At 35.4% G+C, this 21,024-nt stretch overlaps 1 protein-coding gene across 2 annotated transcripts in view; it reads left to right on the top strand.

Moving 5' to 3' along the window:
* The window catches only part of LOC101965792 (von Willebrand factor A domain-containing protein 8), a 391,795-nt gene that overhangs the window by 81,516 nt on the left and 289,255 nt on the right, over window positions 1-21,024 (top strand). For both annotated transcript variants that reach the window (XM_078015856.1, XM_078015855.1), the window contains exons 10-12: window positions 6,052-6,183; window positions 8,341-8,475; window positions 8,563-8,640. In XM_078015856.1, coding sequence (XP_077871982.1) covers window positions 6,052-6,183; window positions 8,341-8,475; window positions 8,563-8,640 — 345 coding nt within the window. The remainder of the gene's footprint in view (window positions 1-6,051; window positions 6,184-8,340; window positions 8,476-8,562; window positions 8,641-21,024) is intronic.

Genomic DNA, 21,024 nt, shown 5'->3' with positions numbered 1-21,024 from the left:
TTGGTCACTGAAGCAGAACATCTAGTATTCAAGATCAAAGGCTTCCTCAATTCCAGATGAGCTTCCCTAGTGCCCTCAGCACAATACCTGGGCCTTGGGAACAAGGAGGCATACTCAGGGAAGAAGAGAGTCCCAGAGGAAGTACTGATAAAATGAAGCAATGCAGAGTTACTCTGTGACACAACTGAGAAAGATGTTCAGTATCTAGATAGATCCGTTATGAACAAAGGTCTGTATCTTTACAAAGAAACCACTTTGATGTGTTTCTGGCCTCTAATTTTTAAAACTACTTGTATAAATTATATAAAGTTTTAGAAAATACTTAAAAAAATCTTTATTTTATTTTAATGTGGTGCCAGCGATTGAACCCAGTGCCTCAAGCATGCTAGGCAAGCACTCTACCACTGAGCCACAATACTGGCTCTGGAAAATATGTTTAATGAGTTGAATTTTCTGAAGAAAATAGTATCATTTTGTTTGCCCTTAATTTTAACCTCTTAAGGGGAACATGATGATGAAAGGTTTATATTACAAACAAATCATTTTTAATTTGATTGTAGAGAATTTAAAAAATGGAAAAAGGTACTGGTATTAATCAGATAAAAGTGTAACTGTCTTTTCTCACCTTAATTACATGAAGTGCTAGTTAATGCACAGATTTCTCTTGTCTGAAACTAATGAAGAATTTTCTTTTGGTAAGATTATTATACACTGATATATACATAAATATACACATAAGGCGTAAAATATCTTTCCTTAAAAGTGGGTTGTACCCTGAATGGTGGTACATGCCTTAATCCCTGCTACTCATGATGCTAACACAGTTCAAGGCCAGTGTGGGCAATTTAGCAAGACACTATCTCAAAATCAAAAGGGCTGGGACTATAGGTCAATGGTAAAGCACTCCTGGGTTCAATCTCCAGTTGGTGTGTGTGTGTGTGTGTGTGTGTGTGTGTGTGTGTGTGTGTGTATGCGTGTGTGTATGCATGCACACACATGTGCAGGGAGTGGAACCGTCTATTCATTGGTATAGTTTTTTGTTATCTGTTCTGGAGCACTCTGTGTGGCCTGTTTCTTATTTAAATTTTTACATTGTTTTCCCAAAGCGTTTTTTTAAGCCAATATTCACAGATGAATGAAATATTATCTATCTTCAAACAATTTTGATAAATATGGTGAAAATTAAAGTACTTTGTTGAATTTGGAAAAATGTTTAATTAAGGAATAGAAATGTGTATTATAATGGAACTAGTCAATAACTTTTTCTTCATAAGGGATAATTATTTTCTCTCTCAGATTACTATAGAAATGAATGAATAGTTGTATTTGAGTTACATATCCCCCTGAATTTTAGTGTATTCACTTAATTGTGTTGCATTTTTAAAGGAAAAATTATTACTCACTGAAAATGTAGTCAGCTAAAAATCAGAGCACCTTTCTTCTTTTGAACCAGCTATAAAAATGACTAGAATAATTTTTATTCCCCAGATGGTGCTTATTATGTGATATTCATATTCTAAAAACATTTTTATAGTTATGAAATTACTTCTAGCTTTTAGTTAAAGATGCCTTAAAGATTCATTATGTATCTACCACACTTTGAGAGTTGGCATCCTTTATCACAGTTTAGTAACAAATATATCCAGGCTTTTCTCAATATGTCTCAGCTCTCAGTTCCACGTAAGTAGAACTCCATCATAATAAGTGTTAAATTAGTATATTCCCTAGGTGATTTAGAAAGGATATGCTACCGCTTGTTCATTTATAATATAATCTGAATGATAGTTTTGCAAGAGAAACTTGGAAGGGTCTTGAATTTAATATTTTCAATCAGTTCAACAAACATTAGTTGAACATTCATTATTTGACGAATGATTATATGTCTATAGAAATCTAGAGATATAGAAATGGATGCTATTTGATCCCTGCTCCTGAGAAACTTACCATAATGATGAATAGCTCTGATCAAACATGAAGTAGCCCAGTGAAAATAGGAATTAAATGGATGTGAGAAATATCTTAGATGCGGTAATGTCTTAGATGTTACTAACTGATAAAATGTGGGTTGGGTTGTGAGACTGTGAGAAAACATGAGAAATCAAGAATGTCCATGGATACTAACTTGGACAAACGAGTAGTTACAGCTGCCATTAGTTAATATGAGAAATTACAAGGAAGAAGCACATTTGGGGTGTAGGCTAAATAATTCTGTATGGTAGGATCTTTTTTGAATTTGAGATTTCCAGGGAGGTTTATCCAGCAGACATGAAATACAGATCTGGCTCTGGAACTATTTTGTTATTAAAGATAAATACTTGAGAGTTGTTAATGTGTGGGAGTTGTTTGAAAGAACTCAGGGGAGCAAGTAGGGTGAGAAGAAAAACTGGCCAAATGCTGAACCTTGGAAACACCAACATTTAAGGTATGGACAGTGGGGAAAGAACATGCAAAGTAGGCAGAAGTAGAATGGTCAGAGAGAAGTAGAACAGAAAGAATATTCTGATGAAACATTAGGAGTGATGTTTTAAGAGGAAAATGTTAATAGTTTCCAGTGCTACAGAGATATCTTATTTAACCAAGACTTTTAGATTATTCATTCAAAAAAATTATTCATTCCAACCATCCTTCCACAGGAACACTTAACCAAGCACTATTATGCTGAAAATGTAGCAGTAAACAAAACAGACAAAAGTCCCTGCCTTCATAGAGGTTGATTTTTGGTTAAAAAAGTCAATTAGTTAAGTAAATGATGCTATATGTCAATTGAGGAATACATGTGTTCACCAAGAAGGCAACCCTTAGATAAAGATCTGAAGGAGAGAAGTCCTGTGGATGAAAGCACTTCAGAAATCACTAGTACTTAAGCCCTGAGCAGGAACATACCTGGGGCATTCTAGCATCAGCATAGGATAGTGTGATGGTGCAGAGTAATTGAAGGAGAGGTAAGTAGGAGATGAAGTTAGAAGGTAGGGGAGCTCAGATCATGTAAGGTTCTGTAGGCCATCAAGGAGATTTCTGCTTTCAGTCTGAGTATGATGGAATACCATTAGGAATTTTTAAATATTTTTTTGGCAGTCTTGGGGATTGAACCCAGGGATACTTTACTACTGAGCTATATCTCCATCCCTTTTTAAAATTTTTTACTTGGAGATAAGGTCTAAGTTGCTTAGGGCCTTGCTAAGTTGCTGAGACTGGACTTAAACTTGTGATCCTCCTGCTTCAGCCTCCCAAGTTGCTGGGATTATAGGTGTGCACCACCTTGCCTGAACCATTAGGAGATTTTGAGGAATGTCTTATATGACTGATCATTCAGCAGCCCTGTTTTGGTTGCTAAGTAGTGAATACACTGTGAAGGGTAAGGGCAAAAGCAGAGAAAAACCAGTTAGCAGATTGTTATAATAATTCAGTTGAGAGATTATGGTGATTTTGACCAGTTATGAGTTGGTAAGAGGTAGTTGGTTTTGGGTTATATTTTCAAGGTAGAGTTAACATATCTGCTGAAGGGTTGGATGTAGGGTTAAGACAGGAAGTCAAGGATATTTCAAAGTCTTTGGATTGAGGAATTGGAATGATGAAGTTGGAGAGAGAGAAAATGGGGGGAAGGTTAAAGACCTGAATGTTGGACATGTTTAATTGGGGACACCTATTAGCTATCTGAGGGGAGATAATAAGAGGGAAGTTTGCATATGCCAGTTAGGAACTCAGGAGAGAGACTGGAAAGAGAAAACAAGGAGTTATGAACATATAGATGGTTTGTAAAATCATGACTGGATGAGAGTATTGAAAAAGTAAATATAGATAAAAACTACATCTAAACCCACTTGGAAACCTCAAATTCAAAGGATTCCACTGTATGGAGTTATTTAGTATCCATTCCAAATGTGTTTCTTCTTTCTACTTCCTCTCATTAATGGCATCACTATCTTTTCACTTTTCCAAGCTAGAACTCACAAACACTCTTGATTTCTCACTTTCTTTCACAGTCCTCCAACCTGCCCTATTTTTTTAAATCAGTTAATGATATCTATCAAATGATCCATTCCTGAAGTACTCTAAATATGCACTGGTTAGGAAGATGAAGGAGAAGTCACAAAAGAGACCCAGAAGGAGGAATCAATGAAATAGGAAGAAAATTAATTTATTAAATTTGGCAAATATGATATTATTGGTAGAATTATTGAGAACAGTGTTAGTAAAGTGGGAATATAAGCCAGAAATTTGTGGGCATAAGAATAAGAAAGATGAAGCAGTGATTATAAACTACTTGTAAAATAAGCAATGGTGAGCAGAAGGAAGAAGTTGATGGGTGGCTGAAGGATGATGTAGAGGGATGGGGAAGAGGGTGGTAGAGGGGGGGAGACTATTACAGCACAATGCATGCATGCATGGAATTGTTACAGTAAAATCCATTGATTTGTACAGTTAACATTACTTGATATTTATAATTAAAAAAAGGATGATGTCAAGTGAAGAAATGACTGTTTCTTGGAATGGGAAAATAAACATGTTTTTTGGAAGTAGGGATGACATTTGTTGAGTACATGTAAAATATGGCTTGGGCGAGGTGAGAAAGGACATTTCCAGAGCATCATTGTACTTGATTTAAAATGATATAAGAACTTATTTTCTATCCAGAAACTGTACTGATGGGATTGCTTTAATTTGAAATTGAGAAAGACTGGTGGCTTTCCATCTACTGTCACTTAAAGCAGAAGTCCTTTTTACTGAGAAAATGGGAAAAGAAATAAATATTGATGAAATTATGGATGATTTTGAGGATTAAAGAAAAAAATATTTTCATTTTATTTTTCTCATTTAACAAACCTTACATCACTACTGACTAGGGTAATTGTGGGTTGTAGAGATTTTGGAGAGAGCCAAATAGATTGAATAGTTCTCTAAAGAGACTTACATTCTAGTAAGGAGTAGAGAAGTCTAAGGCACTAGTGTAGGTGGGAGAAATATCTAGATTGCCTGCCAAAAAATGGGATAGAGGGCTTAAACTGACTTCTTAGGAGGCAAGTAATGGTTTGTATTAGTTGCTGAGATGCTTTGGGAAAATAGCCCAGGAAAGATTGGAGCCACATATTTGTTTAGTTGCTAATCAGCATGGTCTGGATAATTTCTCTTTTGCTGCTCAATAACCTAGAAAAATATAGGAAGAAGGTGCAGCATAGTGGGTCAGGATTGGGAATTATGAGGATGAATGCCATTGCCTTATTACTAACATCTATGTGATTTACATTTCATTCTGTATAATTATAAATCACATTATAAATAATATAATCCCAAAGAAAGTTAGTTGGAAATATTAGTTCTGTTTAATTGAAATTAAAGAATTCATAGGAAAAGCCCATAAAGTAGTAAAGTAAATAAATGCTGATTTTCTACATATTACTAGCATGTAGTCTGAAAGATTTTATATTCCTCTTGTACTCCTTTATTACTTTTCTGATTAATAGTTCCTCTAAATTTCTTATGTCAACAAATGATAATTCACCTTGCAACTTGAGATCTTTTACTATTCAGGTTGAATCTAGCCTATTTCTATTCCACTAGCTTATTTAGCTTAATTATTTATAAAGATATAACCAATGTAGTAAATGATTCTTTGCATTTGTATTAATTTCAGGAATATGAGTGCTCTAACATTGATACTGTATCAACTTATAATGACATTATTATAACTGGGGTAAAAGCATACTATTTCCTGTCATTTTATAAAATTTTAAGGATGATTTTAGTATCTATCTCCTGTGTACTTGGTTTAAGTAGAATGGTATTATTAGAAAATAGAAAAAGTTCTCATTAATTTTTTTTACTTCTATTTTTATAGAATTGAAAAGTTTTGGTTCTAATTAGATGGATCTTCTAGATATTTCAACATTGATACTAAAATCAAATGTAGATTTTAGGGCTGGAGATAGAGCTCAGGGGTAAACACTTGCTTAGCATGCATGGGGTGCTGGGTTGGGTCCCAGGTACTGCAAACAAACAAACAAACAAAAGTAAATTCCATGACTTTTACATGATTTTCTTGTAATTTTACAGCGTTTTGAACTCCAAGATTCAGGAAGCTCTCTGCTTCCTAAAGAGATTGTTAAAGTGGAGAGAATGACTGAAAACCATCTCTCCCATGCTTGTGTGACTATTCAAATTGCAGGACAAGAGGTTACCATTAAGGTAATGAATCACAATTTCTTCATTTTAAGATGCACCTGGTTAATATGGCCTAAATTAGGCATGTGACCCTCTCATAAGTCTTATTTGGCTCTGTAGCACACATCTATGTCTCTGTATCTCCTTTCTGTATTAGGATTTATTGTTTATACTATTTACTGTGTCTCCTTGATATATATTATACTATTTAAATCCCCCAATAATCTTGAATGTAAACTTTATTATCACCATCTTATAGGTTAGACAACTGAGATGTACCTTGATTAGTGGATTCATCCATGGTTATAATCTAGGAGGTGGCACTGCTGGTAATTCTAGACAAGGTCACTTTGCACTACACTCTTCTGTCTTCTTCAAATGATAATCTATGGTAGAAGCAGATGAATAAGGACTACATTGTAATGAATGGCAATAGGGACCTAGAGAGGGAAGTAATACAGGAATTCTGGAGGAGTAAGGAAAGCTTCAGAGATGAGGTGAAACTTGAGCTTAGTTTTGAAGAATGACATAGAATTTTCCCCATGGACCAGGGATAGAAAGGTGATAGGACATTGGGAAGTTTAAACAGAATTTTCAAAGTCATGAGGTATGAGCCAATCTTCATTATTTGCTCAGCTTTGGTAAGGGTTCACTCACTTCGTTGAATCCTGTACCTTTTGTTAACTTTTCATGTTAGTACCAGGATGATCTTTCTTAAATGCAAATTTGATATTGTTTCCAAACTTAAAATTATTTAGGGTTCATGTTGTATATGTCTGATCAAGTCCCAAGTCCTTAGAAGAATAATTCACCCAGGATAATGATAAGGAAGAGGATAAAAAATAAAAGAAGATCATAATCTTACTCATATAGAATCTAAAAAAGTTGATCTCAGAAGTTGAGAGATTCTACTAGAGGTTGGAGAAAGGGGGAGAGAGGAACAGGGAGATGTTGATCAGTGAAAACTACATTACAGTTAGACAGGAGTAAGAATTTTCTGATGTGCTATTGTATAGTAGGGTGACAATAGATACTGATAATGTACTAAAAGTGAGGAGGAAGATTTTTTGAGGTTTTAATCATAAAGAAATAATAAATGTTTAAGGAGATAGATATATTTAACCTGATTTAACTAGTATACAATTTATAGTTCATTGAAACATCATATACTAATCCATTAATATGTATAATTTTTATGTTTTATGTATCAGTTAACAATAAATTTAATTTTTAAGAAAGTTCCCTAGGGAATGAAAGAGCAATCAAAGATGAAAACCAAATGAATTGAGACCACAAAGAATAAGTATAGAAATAAAAGCTAAAAAAAAATAAAAGGAAAAGTAGGTGGGAAGCATGGGAGGAGAGGTTTTTTTGAATAGATGCTTCTGAGGGTAAACAAAGATAAGAGTAAAAAGAATTTGTGGACATGGGTTTTGGAAATCAGGAGGTCAGTGGTGAGTTGGAGATTTTGACATGGGCTGATTTTAAATTCCATATTATGTCTGCAATTTGAAAAAAGGTTCATTCCCCACTAGAGATTTTTTTTTATGAGTTATAAAGGCAAGAAAATGACATGATTCTTATGTACATATGTGACAGCATGGGACTTTAATTTTAGAGGAATGATTAATTTGGGTGTTGGATAATAAGATCATCAGATCTCTGAATGGGAAAATAATTGCTGCTCTATACCATTATATCAGGGAAAACATTTGACATTTGTTTTTTTGGGATTGGCTAACTTCGCTTAGCATTATCTTCTCCAATGTCATCCATTTATCTGCAAATGCCATGATTTTATTCTCTTTTATTGCTGAGTAAAATTCCAAAATATCAATGGCTACTATAACTAAGTGTAATTCCAGCATCTCAGGAGGCTGAGACAGGAGGATCTTAAGTTCAGAGTCAGCCTCAGCTACTTAGTGAGGTCCTAAGCAACCTATTAAGACCTTTTCTCAAAATAAAAAATAAAAGGGGTTGGGATATGTTTTAGTACTTTAACATCCCTGGGTTCAATCCCTGGTACTGAAAAAACAAAAAATAAAACAAAACAAACTTTGAATTGAGGAAGGAATTAAGTGTATGTGGGAACTTTTATGTGGCAGCTACTTATGTCCTTTAAGTTGCTAATATTTTGAGAAAAGCATATGAATATTTTATCTACCCCTCTTTAATTTGCAGGTGCCAGCTGGGACCAGACCATTTGGTCAGTCTTGTGCATCAGACCAATTCATACGGACTTTAAGTCATAAGCAGCTACTGGCTGAAATGATGCAATCTCATATGGTTAAGGACATATGTTTAATTGGGGGAAAGGTAAGACTGGCAGCTTTTTTGCAAACTTTTATTTCCTGGCTTTTCTTATTTTGATTCATCCTTTGAATGATGTGTTTCCATTTATAGGGATGTGGAAAAACAGTCATTGCCAAGAACTTTGCTGATACCTTAGGATACAACATAGAACCCATTATGCTGTATCAGGTATAATATTCATCTTTACCACTTGAACTATAAAAATGTATGTTTGGCCTATTAGTAGTTGTTACCTATTTTGAATATTCATATAGATAAATAACTAAAATAGCAATAAAGTTAGAGTATAATTATACTTATTTGGAGCTTTTGAAAGTACATTCTAGGATACTTGTTTTGTGTAACATATCAGAGATCTGTTTTTTTAAAAAATTCATTTTATGTGTATGCGTACACATACACAGAGTACATTTAGTAGTTATTTGGAAATAAATGAAGTTGGTTTGGGCTGCTGTGGAAGAAAATTAGGTATTTATTGAGTGGATTATTATAATTTTTATTGTTATAAAATATATATAACATAAAATTGGCCATTTTATTTATTTTTTATATTTTAAATTTTCCAATAAAAAGACCAAGTGGTTGAATGGATTTCCAAAAACAAGATCCAACAACATTGGTCTTTTTAAAATTGATTTTTAACAAAATAAATGACAGCAGACTACATTACAATTCTTATTACATTTGTACACACAATTTTTCATATCTCTGGTTGTATAAAAGTACATTGACACCAATTCATGTCTTCATACATGTACTTTGGATAATGATGTCTAGCAGATTCCACCATCCTTGCTAATCCTCTGCCTCTTCCCTTTCCCTCCCACCCCTATGCCCTATCTAGAATTCATCTATTTCTCCCATGCTCTCCCTCCCTACACCACTATGAGTCAGCCTCCTTATATCAGAGAAAACATTTGGCATTTGTTTTTTTGGGATTGGCTAACTTCACTTAGCATTAACTTCTCCAATGCCATCCATTTACCTGCAAATGCCATGATTTTATTCTCTTTTATTGCTGAGTAAAATTCCATTGTGTATATATATGCCACATTTTTTTTTTATCCATTCATCCACTGAAGGGCATCTAGATTGGCTCCACAGTTTAGCTATTGTGAATTGTGCTGCTATAAACATTGATGTGGCTGTGTCATATAGTCTTTTGGGTATAGACCGAGGAGAGGGATAGCTCTCTAAAATTTGCCATTTTAGTCATTTTTATATAAGTACAGTTAACTGGCATTAAGTACATTGACAATGTCATGTAATAATTGCCACTTTCTTTTCTAGAACTTTATCATCCCAAGCAAAAACTTTATATTCAATAAATAATAGCTCCCGATACCCTACACCTCTCCCAGATCCTGTTAGCCTCTATTTTACTTTCTGTCCCTATAAATTTGTTTATTTTAGGTGCCTCATATAAGTATTCAAAATTTTTGTTCTTTTGGTCTAGTTTATATATATGTTTTCAACATTTCTCTGTGGTATAGTATGTTTAAGAATTATGATCTTTTTATGGCTTAATAATATTCTGTTGCATGTATCTACCACTTTTTGTTATGCATTCATCTCTTGATAAAACATTGGCTTATTTCTATCTAATGGCTATTATGAATACTTCTATTAAAAATGATTGTGTACAAAAATGTGCTTGAGTTCCTGCTTTGAATTCCTTTAGTTTATACTTCAGAATATAATGTCTGGAGCATATAGTAATTCTGTTTAACTTTTTGAGGCACCAATGAGTGGTTTTCCACATTTTCTGTACCATTTTATATTTGACCAACAATGCATGACATCCTTGACACCTACATTCAGCTTTTGTTTTTGTTTTATAATAGTCATTCTAGCAAGGGTGAGGCGATAGCACATTGTGGATTTTATTTGTATTTACATAGGAGTAATGATATTGTGCATCTTTTTATGTATACATATTGACTATTTATATATTTTGGAGAAATGCTTATTCTTGTTAAGGTTTTTGCCCACATTTTAATTGGTTGATTTTTTTTTTGTTGAGCTATTGGAGTTTTTTATACATTCTTTATATATGTGTGTGTTTGTGTGTGTGTGTATGTGTGTGTGTGTATATATAAATATATAAATATATATATATTTATATATATATATATATTTTAGTTGTTGATGGGCCTTTTTATTTTATTTATTTATATGTGGTTCTGAGGATTGAACCCAGTGCCTCACTGATGCTAAGCAAACAGTCTGCCACTGAGCCACATCTCCAGCCTTATACATTCTAAAAATAGAATCCATTCTCAAATATATGATTTGCAAGTATTTTTTTCATTCTGCTGGTTGTCTTTTGATCATCTTGACAGTGTTCTTTGATTCACAAAAGTTTTTAACTTTATTGAAGTTCAGTTTGTCATTTTTCTTTTGATGCCTATGTTTTTAGTGTTATTTTCAATAAATTCAGCTCAGTGGCCAGGATTTCCCCGTATATTCTAACAGGTTTACTGTTTTCTGTAGTACATTTAGATTTCTGATCTATTTTGAATTAATTTTTATTTTTTTTTTATTTTTTATTTTTTTTGTGTAGTACCCTTCTTTTTTTTTTTTTTTTTTATTGGTTGTTCACAACATTACAAAGCTCTTGACATATCATACTTCGAACAATAGTTTCAAGTGAGTTATGAACTCCCATTTTTACCCCAAATACAGATTGCAGAATCACATAGGTTACACATTCACATTTTTACATAATGCCATACTAGTGACTGATGTATTCTGCTACCTTTCCTATCCTCTACTATCCCCCTCCCCCCCATCTTTTCTTTCTATCCCATCTACTGTAATTCATTTCTCTCCTTATTTTTCTTCCAATTCCCCTCACAACCTCTTTTATGTAGTTTTTTATAACAATGAGGGTCTCTTTCCATTTCCATGCAATTCCACTTTTCTCTCTCTTTCCCTCCCATCTCGTGCCTCTGTTTAATGTCAATCTTTTCTTCCTGCTCTTCCTCCCTACTCTATTCTTAGTTGCTCTCTTTATATCAAAGAAGACATTTGGTATTTGTTTTTTAGGGATTGGCTAGCTTCACTGAGCATAATCTGCTCTAATGCCATCCATTTCCCTGCAAATTCCATGATTTTGTCATTTTTAAGTGCTGTGTAATACTCCATAGTGTATAAATGCCACATTTTTTTAATCCATTCATCCATTGAAGGGCATCTGGGTTGGTTCCACAGTCTAGCTATTGTGAATTGTGCTGCTATGAACATCGATGTGGCAGTATCCCTGTAGTACGCTCTTTTAAGGTCTTCAGGGAATAGACCAAGAAGGGCAATAACTGGGTCAAATGGTGGTTCCATTCCTAGCTTTCCCAGGAATCTCCATACTGCTTTCCAAATTGGCCGAACCAATTTGCAGTCCCACCAGCAATGTATAAGAGTACCCTTTTCCCCACATTCTCGCCAGCACTTGTTATTATTTGACTTCATAATGGCTGCCAATCTTACTGGAGTGAGATGGTATCTTAGGGTAGTTTTGATTTGCATTTCTCTGACTGCTAGAGATGGTGAGCATTTTTTCATGTATCTGTTGATTGATTGTATGTCCTCCTCTGAGAAGTGTTCAGGTCCTTGGCCCATTTGTTGATTGGGTTATTTGTTGTCTTATTGTCTAATTTTTTGAGTTCTTTGTAAACTCTGGATATTAAGGCTCTATCTGAAGTGTGGGGGGTAAAAATTTGTTCCCATGATGTAGGCTCCCGATTTACTTCTCTTATTGTTTCTCTTGCTGTGAAAAAACTTTTTAGTTTAAGTAAGTCCCATTTGTTGATTCTTGCTATTAACTCTTGTGCTATGGGTGTCCTGTTAAGGAATTTGGAACCTGATCCCACAATATGTAGATCGTAGCCAACTTTTTCTTCTATCATACGCAGAGTCTCTGATTTGATATCAAGGTCCTTGATCCATTTTGAGCTAATTTTTGTGCATGGTGAGAGGAGGGGATTCAGGTTCATTTTGTTGCATATGGATTTCCAGTTTTCCCAACACCATTTGTTGAAAATGCTATCCTTCCTCCATTGCATGCTTTTAGCCCCTTTATCGAATATAAGATAGTTGTAACTTTGTGGATTAGTCTCTGTATCCTCTATTCTGTACCATTGGTCTACCCGCCTGTTTTGGTACCAGTACCATGCTGTTTTTGTTACTATTGCTCTGTAGTATAGTTGGAAATCTGGTATTGCTATACCACCTGATTCACACTTCCTGCTTAGAATTGCTTTTGCTATTCTGGGTCTTTTATTTTTCCATATGAATTTCATGATTGCTTTATCTATTTCTACAAGCAATGCCATTGGAATTTTGATTGGCATTGCATTAAACCTATAGAGGACTTTTGGTAATATCGCCATTTTTATGATGTTAGTTCTGCCTATCCATGAACAGGGTATATCTTTCCATCTTCTAAGATCTTCTTCTACTTCTCTTTTTAGGGATCTGTAGTTTTCATTGTATAAATCTTTCACCTCTTTTGTTAGGTTGATTCCCAAGTATTTTATTTTTTTTGAGGATATTGTGAATGGAGTGGTTTTCCTTATTTCCATTTCAGAGGTTTTGTTGCTGATATACAGAAATGCCTTTGATTTGTGCATGTTGATTTTATATCCTGCCACTTTGCTGAATTCATTTATTAGTTCTAGTAGTTTTTTTGTAGACCATTTTGGGTCTTCTAGGTATAGAATCATGTCATCTGCAAATAGTGATAATTTAAGTTCTTCCTTTCCAATTTTTATGCCTTTAATTTCTTTCGTTTGTCTAATTGCTCTGGCCAGTGTTTGGAGAACTATATTGAATAGAAGTGGTGATAGAGGGCATCCCTGTCTTGTTCCTGATTTTAAGGGGAATGCCTTCAATTTTTCTCCATTCAGAATGATGCTAGCCTGGGGCTTAGCGTAAATAGCTTTTACAATATCAAGGTAAGTTCCTGTTATCCCTAGTTTTTCTAATGTTTTGAACATAAAGGGATGCTGTACTTTGTCGAATGCTTTTTCTGCGTCTATCGAGATGATCATATGGTTCTTATCTTTAAGTCTATTGATATGGTGAATTACATTTATTGATTTCCGTATATTGAACCATCCCTGCATCCCAGGGATGAATCCTACTTGATCATGGTGCACAATTTTTTTGATGTGTCTTTGTATCCGATTTGCCAGAATTTTATTGAGGATTTTTGCATCTAGGTTCATCAGAGATATTGGTCTGTAGTTTTCTTTCTTTGCTGTGTCTTTGTCTGGTTTCGGAATCAATGTGATGTTGGCCTCATAGAATGAATTTGGAAGGACTCCCTCTTTTTCTATTTCCTGGAATAACTTGAAAAGTATTGGTATTAATTCTTCTTTAAAGGTTTTGTAAAACTCTGCTGTATACCCATCCGGTCCTGGGCTTTTCTTGGTTGGTAGTCTTTTGATTACTTCTTCAATTTCATCCATTGATATTGGTCTGTTCAAATCGTGTGTGTCCTCCTGACTCAGTCTGGGCAAATCATATGTCCTAAGAAATTTATCCATGTCTTCACTATCTTCTATTTTATTGGAATATAGGTTTTCAAAATAGTTTCTAATTGTTTTCTGTATTTCTGTGGCGTCTGTTGTGATATTGCCTTTTTCATCCCTTATGTTAGTAATTTGAGTTCTCTCTCTTTTTCTCTTCGTTAGCATGGCTAAAGGTTTGTCAATCTTGTTTATTTTTTCAAAGAACCAACTTTTAGTTTTGTTAATTTTTTCGATAGTTTCTTTTGTTTCAATTTCATTGATTTCCGCTCTGATTTTAATTATTTCTTGCTTTCTGCTGCATTTGCTATTGTTTTGCTCTTCCTTTTCTAGGGCTTTGAGATGAAGTGTGAGCTCATTTATTTGTTGGTTTTTCCTTTTTTTGAGGAATGACCTCCAGGAGATGAATTTCCCTCTTAAAACTGCTTTCATTGTGTCCCATAGATTCCGATAGGTTGTGTCTGCATTTTCATTTGTCTCTAAAAATTTTTTGATTTCCTCCTTTATGTCTTCTGTAACCCTTTGATCATTCAGTAACATATTGTTCATTTTCCATGTGATATTGGATTTTCCCTTCCTTCTTTTATCATTAATTTCCAGTTTCAATCCATTATGATCAGATAAAATGCATGGTATAATCTCTACCCCTTTATATTTATTGAGGGTTGCCCTATGGCATAATATATGGTCTATTTTTGAGAAGGATCCATGTGCTGCTGAGAAAAAAGTATATCCATTCGATGATGGTTGGTATATTCTATATATGTCAGTTAAGTCTAGGTTATTGATTGTGGTATTGAGGTCTATAGTTTCTTTATTCAACTTTTGCTTGGAGGATCTGTCCAATGGTGAGAGAGGTGTGTTGAAGTCACCCATAATTATTGTGTTGTGGTCTATTTGATTCTTGAACTTGAGGAGAATTTGTTTTATAAACTTCGAAGCGCCATTATTTGGTGCATAAATATTGATAATTGTTATGTCTTGTTGTTTAATGGTTCCTTTTAACAGTATATAATGTCCTTCCTTATCCCTTTGGATTAACTTAGTCTTGAAGTCAATTTTATTCGATATGAGGATGGCCACCCCTGCTTGCTTGCGAGGAGCGTGCGCGTGGTATATTTTTTCCCAACCTTTCACCTTCAGCCTGTGTATGTCTTTTCCAGTCAGGTGAGTCTCCTGGAGACAGCATATTGTTGGATTTGTTTTTTTGATCCATGTTACCAGCCTATGTCGCTTTATTGGAGTGTTTAAACCATTAATGTTTAGAGTTACTATTGATATATGGTTTGTACTTCCAGCCATATTTGATTATTTATCTCGTTTTTTTTTTTTTTTTTTTTTTAGTTGCGTTTGTTTCACCATGATTAGTTTTCCCCCCTCCGTCTGTCTTTACTGAGGTACTTCCCACTGTTGGCTTTGGTTATTGTTTTCCATTTCTTCCTCGTGAAGTGTTTTGCTCAAGATGCTTTGCAATGCTGGTTTTCTGGCTGCAAATTCTTTTACTTTTTGTTTATCGTGAAAGATTTTTATTTCGTTGTCGTATCTGAAGCTTAATTTTGCTGGGTACAGAATTCTTGGTTGGCATCCATTGTCTTTCAGTGTTTGAAATACGTTATTCCAGGATCTTCTCGCTTTCAGCGTCTGAGTTGAGAAGTCCGTTGTTAACCTTATTGGTTTACTCCTGAATGTAATCTTTCTCTTTTCTCTTGTAGCTTTTAATATTTTCTCTTTGTTCTGTATATTGGATATCTTCATAACAATGTGTCTTGGCGTTGGTCTACTGTGATTTTGTATGTTCGGTGTCCTGTATGCATCTACAATTTGAATATCTGTTTCCTTTTTTAATTCTGGAAAGTTTTCTGTGATTATTTCATCTAGTAGAACTCATTCCCCTTGTTTGAATCTCTATCCCTTCCTCTATCCCAATGACTCTTAAATTTGGTTTTTTTATACTATCACATATCTCTTGTATGCTTCTCTCATGATTTTTAACCAGCCTATCTGAGATGGCTAGCCTCTTTTCCAGATGATATATTTTGTCTTCATTATCTGATGTTCTAGCTTCTACTTGCTTCACTCTATTAATGATACTCTCATTTGAGTTTTTAATTTGGTTTATAGTTTCCTTCATTTCTAAGATTATGGTTTGATTCTTTTTTATAGTCTCTATCTCCTGATAAAGATGCTTAACTTCTTCCTTTATCTGTTTGTGTAATACATTCTCAATGTGTTCCTTCGCTGCTTGAATTTGCTGTCTTGTATCCTCTTTAAGGTTCCGTTCCATCTGTCTCAGGTGTTCCATGAGTTCTTTATATGACCATTTTTCTGGTGGTTCTATATCCTCCTGAATATTTAGGCTGCCCTGCATTGTTTGCACTCCTTTTCTTCCTTGCTTTTTCATGCTGTTCATATTGTTTCTTGTTCTGTTTGACTGCTGAGTTACTGTTTACTCCTATAAATATATTTGAAGCTTGGGAGGAAAGGTATTAGAAGGGATGGGTAGAAGTCACTAAAGAGAATAAGAGTAAGCAGGTAGAATTCAAGGAAGGGGGAATAAGAAAATTAAAAAGAGATGTAAAGACAGGAGAAAAGAAGGATAGAAAAGAATAGAAGATTAAAAGGGATTTAAAGAGAAATAATAATAGTAGAAATGGAAAATGAGATTTAAAAAATAGAATAAAATAAAATAAGATGGATTAAAAAACATTTAAAAAGACCGTAAAAAAAAAAAAATTTATAAATGCAGTCCTAGAGTTCTGCTCTTCCAGTGGGTGGAGCTATGCCCACCGGGCCAAGTTTCTCCTCTCAGTAGGCTAGATTCAATCACTATGCAGCGGTACTTCCTCCAGGATTGGGCGGGTCTCCCTTCCTGCTGTTCGCTGTGTGGGCGGGGCCTTTTGCAGAGCTGGTCAGGGGTCGTTTGCAGCACTGGGTTGGCAGGTGGAGGGTGGTCGTCTGCAGCTCCAAACCACCAGAGGAGGTTCACAGAGTCGGGCCCTCGGGGCCGGGCAGGCAGTGTCTGCTCCCCCACTCACTGCAAGGGTGTAGGCAGCGGCCGCTTGGCGGTAGCCAGCGGCGGTTCACAGAGCTGGTCTGCGGGGGACCCAAGCAGCCAAGCAGGCAGCGCCAGCTCCCAAGTTCACTGCGCCGTGTGAGCAGCGGCTGGTTGAGGTTCACCAAGCCAGCCCCGGGGAGGGATGGGGGACAGGCAGACAGCCAGCAACTGCTCCCAAGTTCGATGTTACGTGTGGGCGGTTCACAAAGCCAGGCTTTGGGGACCCAGGCAGGTCGCTCCTGATCCTAAACTCGCTGCCGCTTGTGGGCGGCGGTCGGCTTGGGTTCACAGGGCCCGCCGGCGGGGATCCAGGCAGGCAGCAATGGTTCCCAAAAACAATGCAGCATGTGGCCTGCGCCAGCTGCGATTCAGAGAGCCAGCTCGCGGGACCCGGGCAGGTCGCTCTGCTCCTAAACTCGCTGCCGCTTGTGGGCGGCGGTCGGCTTGGGTTCACAGGGCCCGCCCGCGGGGATCCAGGCAGGCAGCAATGGTTCCCACGAACAATGCAGCGTGTGGCCTGCGCCAGCTGCTATTCAGAGAGCCAGCTCGCGGGATCTGGGCAGGTCGCTCCTGCTCCTAAACTCGCTGCCGCTCGTGGGCGGCGGTCGACTTGGGTTCACAGAGCCCGCTCGCAGGGGTCCAGGCGGTTAGTGTCCGCTCCTATGCTCACTGCAATGTGTAGGCAGCGACCATTCGGCAGCCCCCGGCGGGACTGTGCCCCTGCTCTGGGTTGCCGAGATTCAGTATTTTGTGACAATCTAACACCTCCTATTAAACTTACTAGTTCCAGGAAGGTCTCCTTTCAGAGGAAATTTGCTTGAAGTTTCCCAGCAGGACGCATGTGGGTGTATTAATGAGTCTCTCTGATCCCCTTACCACGGAGGCATTGTATGTGCTGCCTCTTCGCTGGCAGCCATGTTCTTTTCCTCTTGAATTAATTTTTATATAGTGTGTAAGACAAGTGTCTACCTTTAATTTTTTATTATTTGGGTATCCAGTTTTCCTGGCACCAATGTTGAAAAGATTGTTCTTCTTCCATTGGAATTCCTGGCACTCTTGTTAAGAATCAGTTGAGTATAAATGTAAGGTTTTATTTCCAAGCTTTGTATTCCATTGGTCTATGTGTCTATCCTATGCCAATACCACACTGTTTTAATTACTGTAGTTTTATAGTTAAGTTTTGAAATCAGAAAGTGTCAGACCTCTACTTATGTTATTTCTTTCCCAGATTGTTTTGACTATTCAGGGTCCCTTGAGATTCCATATAAATTTTATGAGATGTTTTATTTTATTTCTGTAAAAATAAATGCCATTGATATTTTGAGAGAAGTTGTATTCAGTCTGTAACTCTTTTTGGATAATATTGTCATTTTAATAGCTTAGTCTTTCAATCAGTGAATATGGTTGTCTTTTCATTTATTTTTATCTTATTTCATATCTTTCAGCAAAAGTTTTTCAGTTTTCAGTGTATACATCTTTTGTCTCCTTGGTTACATTTGTTCCAGGGTATTTTTGAATAGATTATTTTGGTGGATGTACATGTTGCACATAGTATGGAGAAAAAGCAAGCCTACAGCTGGTATTCTTACAGAGTGAAGTTTTCCACCATGTATTTTTTTGTGATAATCTCTCCTAATATATTTTTATCTGCTAATTTTTTGATGCTGTAAGCCAATCTTTGGCTGATTGTGGTAGCTTCTTACTTATAGCAGAGTTTAATTTTATTCTTTGAAAGATTTTGAAAGTGAATGTGATACTATTTATTTACATTTTAGGATACCTTTTGTGATTTTAAGTTACTCTTTAGTCATTAGGTTATTCTTTTGAATTGTTTCTAACATTAAATATATTTATGTTAAAAATATTGTTTCTAAAAAATAATATTGAAACTAGTTAGTTTTTGTGGCATTAAATCAGAAATTTTTTTATTGCTCATATTTCAAATTATTCTACTGAGAATATTCCTTTCATATGGCTTTAAGGTAGTTTGTGCCTACTTACTAAATTGGCCAGAGTTTAGATGGAATTCTAGTTACATGATACTCCTAACTTTGGGGCTGTAAGTACAGGAATATGTTATAAAGGTCCATGTAAGGATTCTTCCTAAAATTAATCCTTTCCTTTGCTTCATTTAAACCATTCTGAGCATCAAGTACCATTTAGGATTTTGACTTGCATTGAAAACAGTTTGGAAAACAAAAGAGAAAGCACCCTGTCTCTTTATAAATCTGTGGTGAATCCATACCTCTACTATTTTATATAGTTTTCACTATCATATTTCAATAAATACAAAAGCATAAAAAGGAGGTTATGGTCGTTAAAACAATCAACTGATTGAAGGACTTAAAAAGTTTCAAATATTTACTAAGAATCACTGTCATCTTAAAAGATGAAGTCTGTGAAGAATCATATGTGAAGGTGACGAAATCAAGAAGAATGAGTTAAGGCAAAGAGATTGAAACTATCAAGGACCCCATGTATGTTTAAAGTAAAGTATAGGAAAAAGAAAATATATTTTTAGATTCTATAACAGGTTGTGAATTTGAGGATCCCCCAAAATATATTTTGAAATGAGCTTTTATAAATTGATTCTAGGTCACCTAGATTTTTTAAAATAGGAAGAAAGGATATTTGAGGGGATATATCTCTTAATAAATCTATGGAAGATGCCATGATAAATATCTTGACCTTTTACATAATCATGCTTCTTTGGCAGAGATCATAAGATAAGAAAGTTGTCTTTGTATGCTCACTCATCTTTATTTCCCCTTCCATAGTTCATGTCAGAAATAATCTGAGGACAGCACTTTCTCTTTTCACCAATTTATTCCCTGTCAACTTTCTGATATCCAATAACAATATTTTTCTGCCAAACATCAATGGGGAAAACTTTGATCATCAGTATGTTTTGCAAAACAAATTAAGATTTTAAATAATAGTGTCTAATTTACCTTCAGTTGCCATTGCTTTGAACTTATATGGACAAGACATTTTGAAGAAAATACTTCTTTTCTCTTTGATTCCATTCTATCTTAGTTTTGTTTATAAATTTATGAACATGAATATTTTCTTCACATTAAAATAAAACCTTCATTCTAATGAAAGCTGGAAATAGTCTATATACCTTATCAGTTTTTTCAAACAGTACTGTTCCTGTGCTGGGTTTCTATAATCAGTTTATGGTGATTTTTATACTATATGATTGAGCTGTGAAATGTTTGTTTACCTCACCCTGCTGTTCATTAAAAAAAAAAAAAAAAAGAATCAAGGGGTTGGGAATATAGCTCAGTGCTAGAGCATTTGCCTAGCATGCTCAAGGCCCTGGGTTTAATCCCCAGAGCTGGGGGATGGGGGAATGAACCAAGGAAAAATGTATGTGAGGTGTATCTGATCATTCAGAAATTCAGAATCTCTTAACTACACTGAAAAACAAAAAACAAAAAAACACTAAATGTACCCTTTCATTGAGGATGTTATCTTAATATGTGAAAGGCTTAGTTTAAGAGTCTGAAGAGCAGATTTCTTTTTTACATACTTTTTTTTACATTTATGTTTTTTAGCTGTAAGTGGACACAATACCTTTATTTTATTTTTATGTGGTGCTGAGGATTGAATCCAGTGCCTCATGCATGCTAGGCAAGCACTCTACCTCTCAGCCACAACCCTAGCCCCCTTTTTACATACTTTTTAAGAATGAGAATGAGTTCACAAAAATTATTTTAATGTTTTTTTTTTTTTTTGCTCTCCTATTCAGTCTGTTGATGGATGGATGATCAGAAAGATACAAGTTGATATCAGGCTATTCTGTTTCCTGACACACTTCTGACTCATAAAATCAGTTTCTTCTAGTTTCTATCACAGAATAAGGTCACTTAATTATATCTTAGCAATCTTCTGTCTCTAGAAAACATGGATGATGATAATTGAAAGGCCCATAAGTTTTCCATGAGAAGATTTTGCCTGCCTTTTGCA

This window comes from Ictidomys tridecemlineatus, chromosome 6, assembly GCF_052094955.1.
Source record: "Ictidomys tridecemlineatus isolate mIctTri1 chromosome 6, mIctTri1.hap1, whole genome shotgun sequence".
Lineage (NCBI taxonomy): Eukaryota > Metazoa > Chordata > Mammalia > Rodentia > Sciuridae > Ictidomys > Ictidomys tridecemlineatus.
Note: the sequence above shows the minus strand (reverse complement) of the source record. Positions and strands in the feature narration are given on the sequence as shown.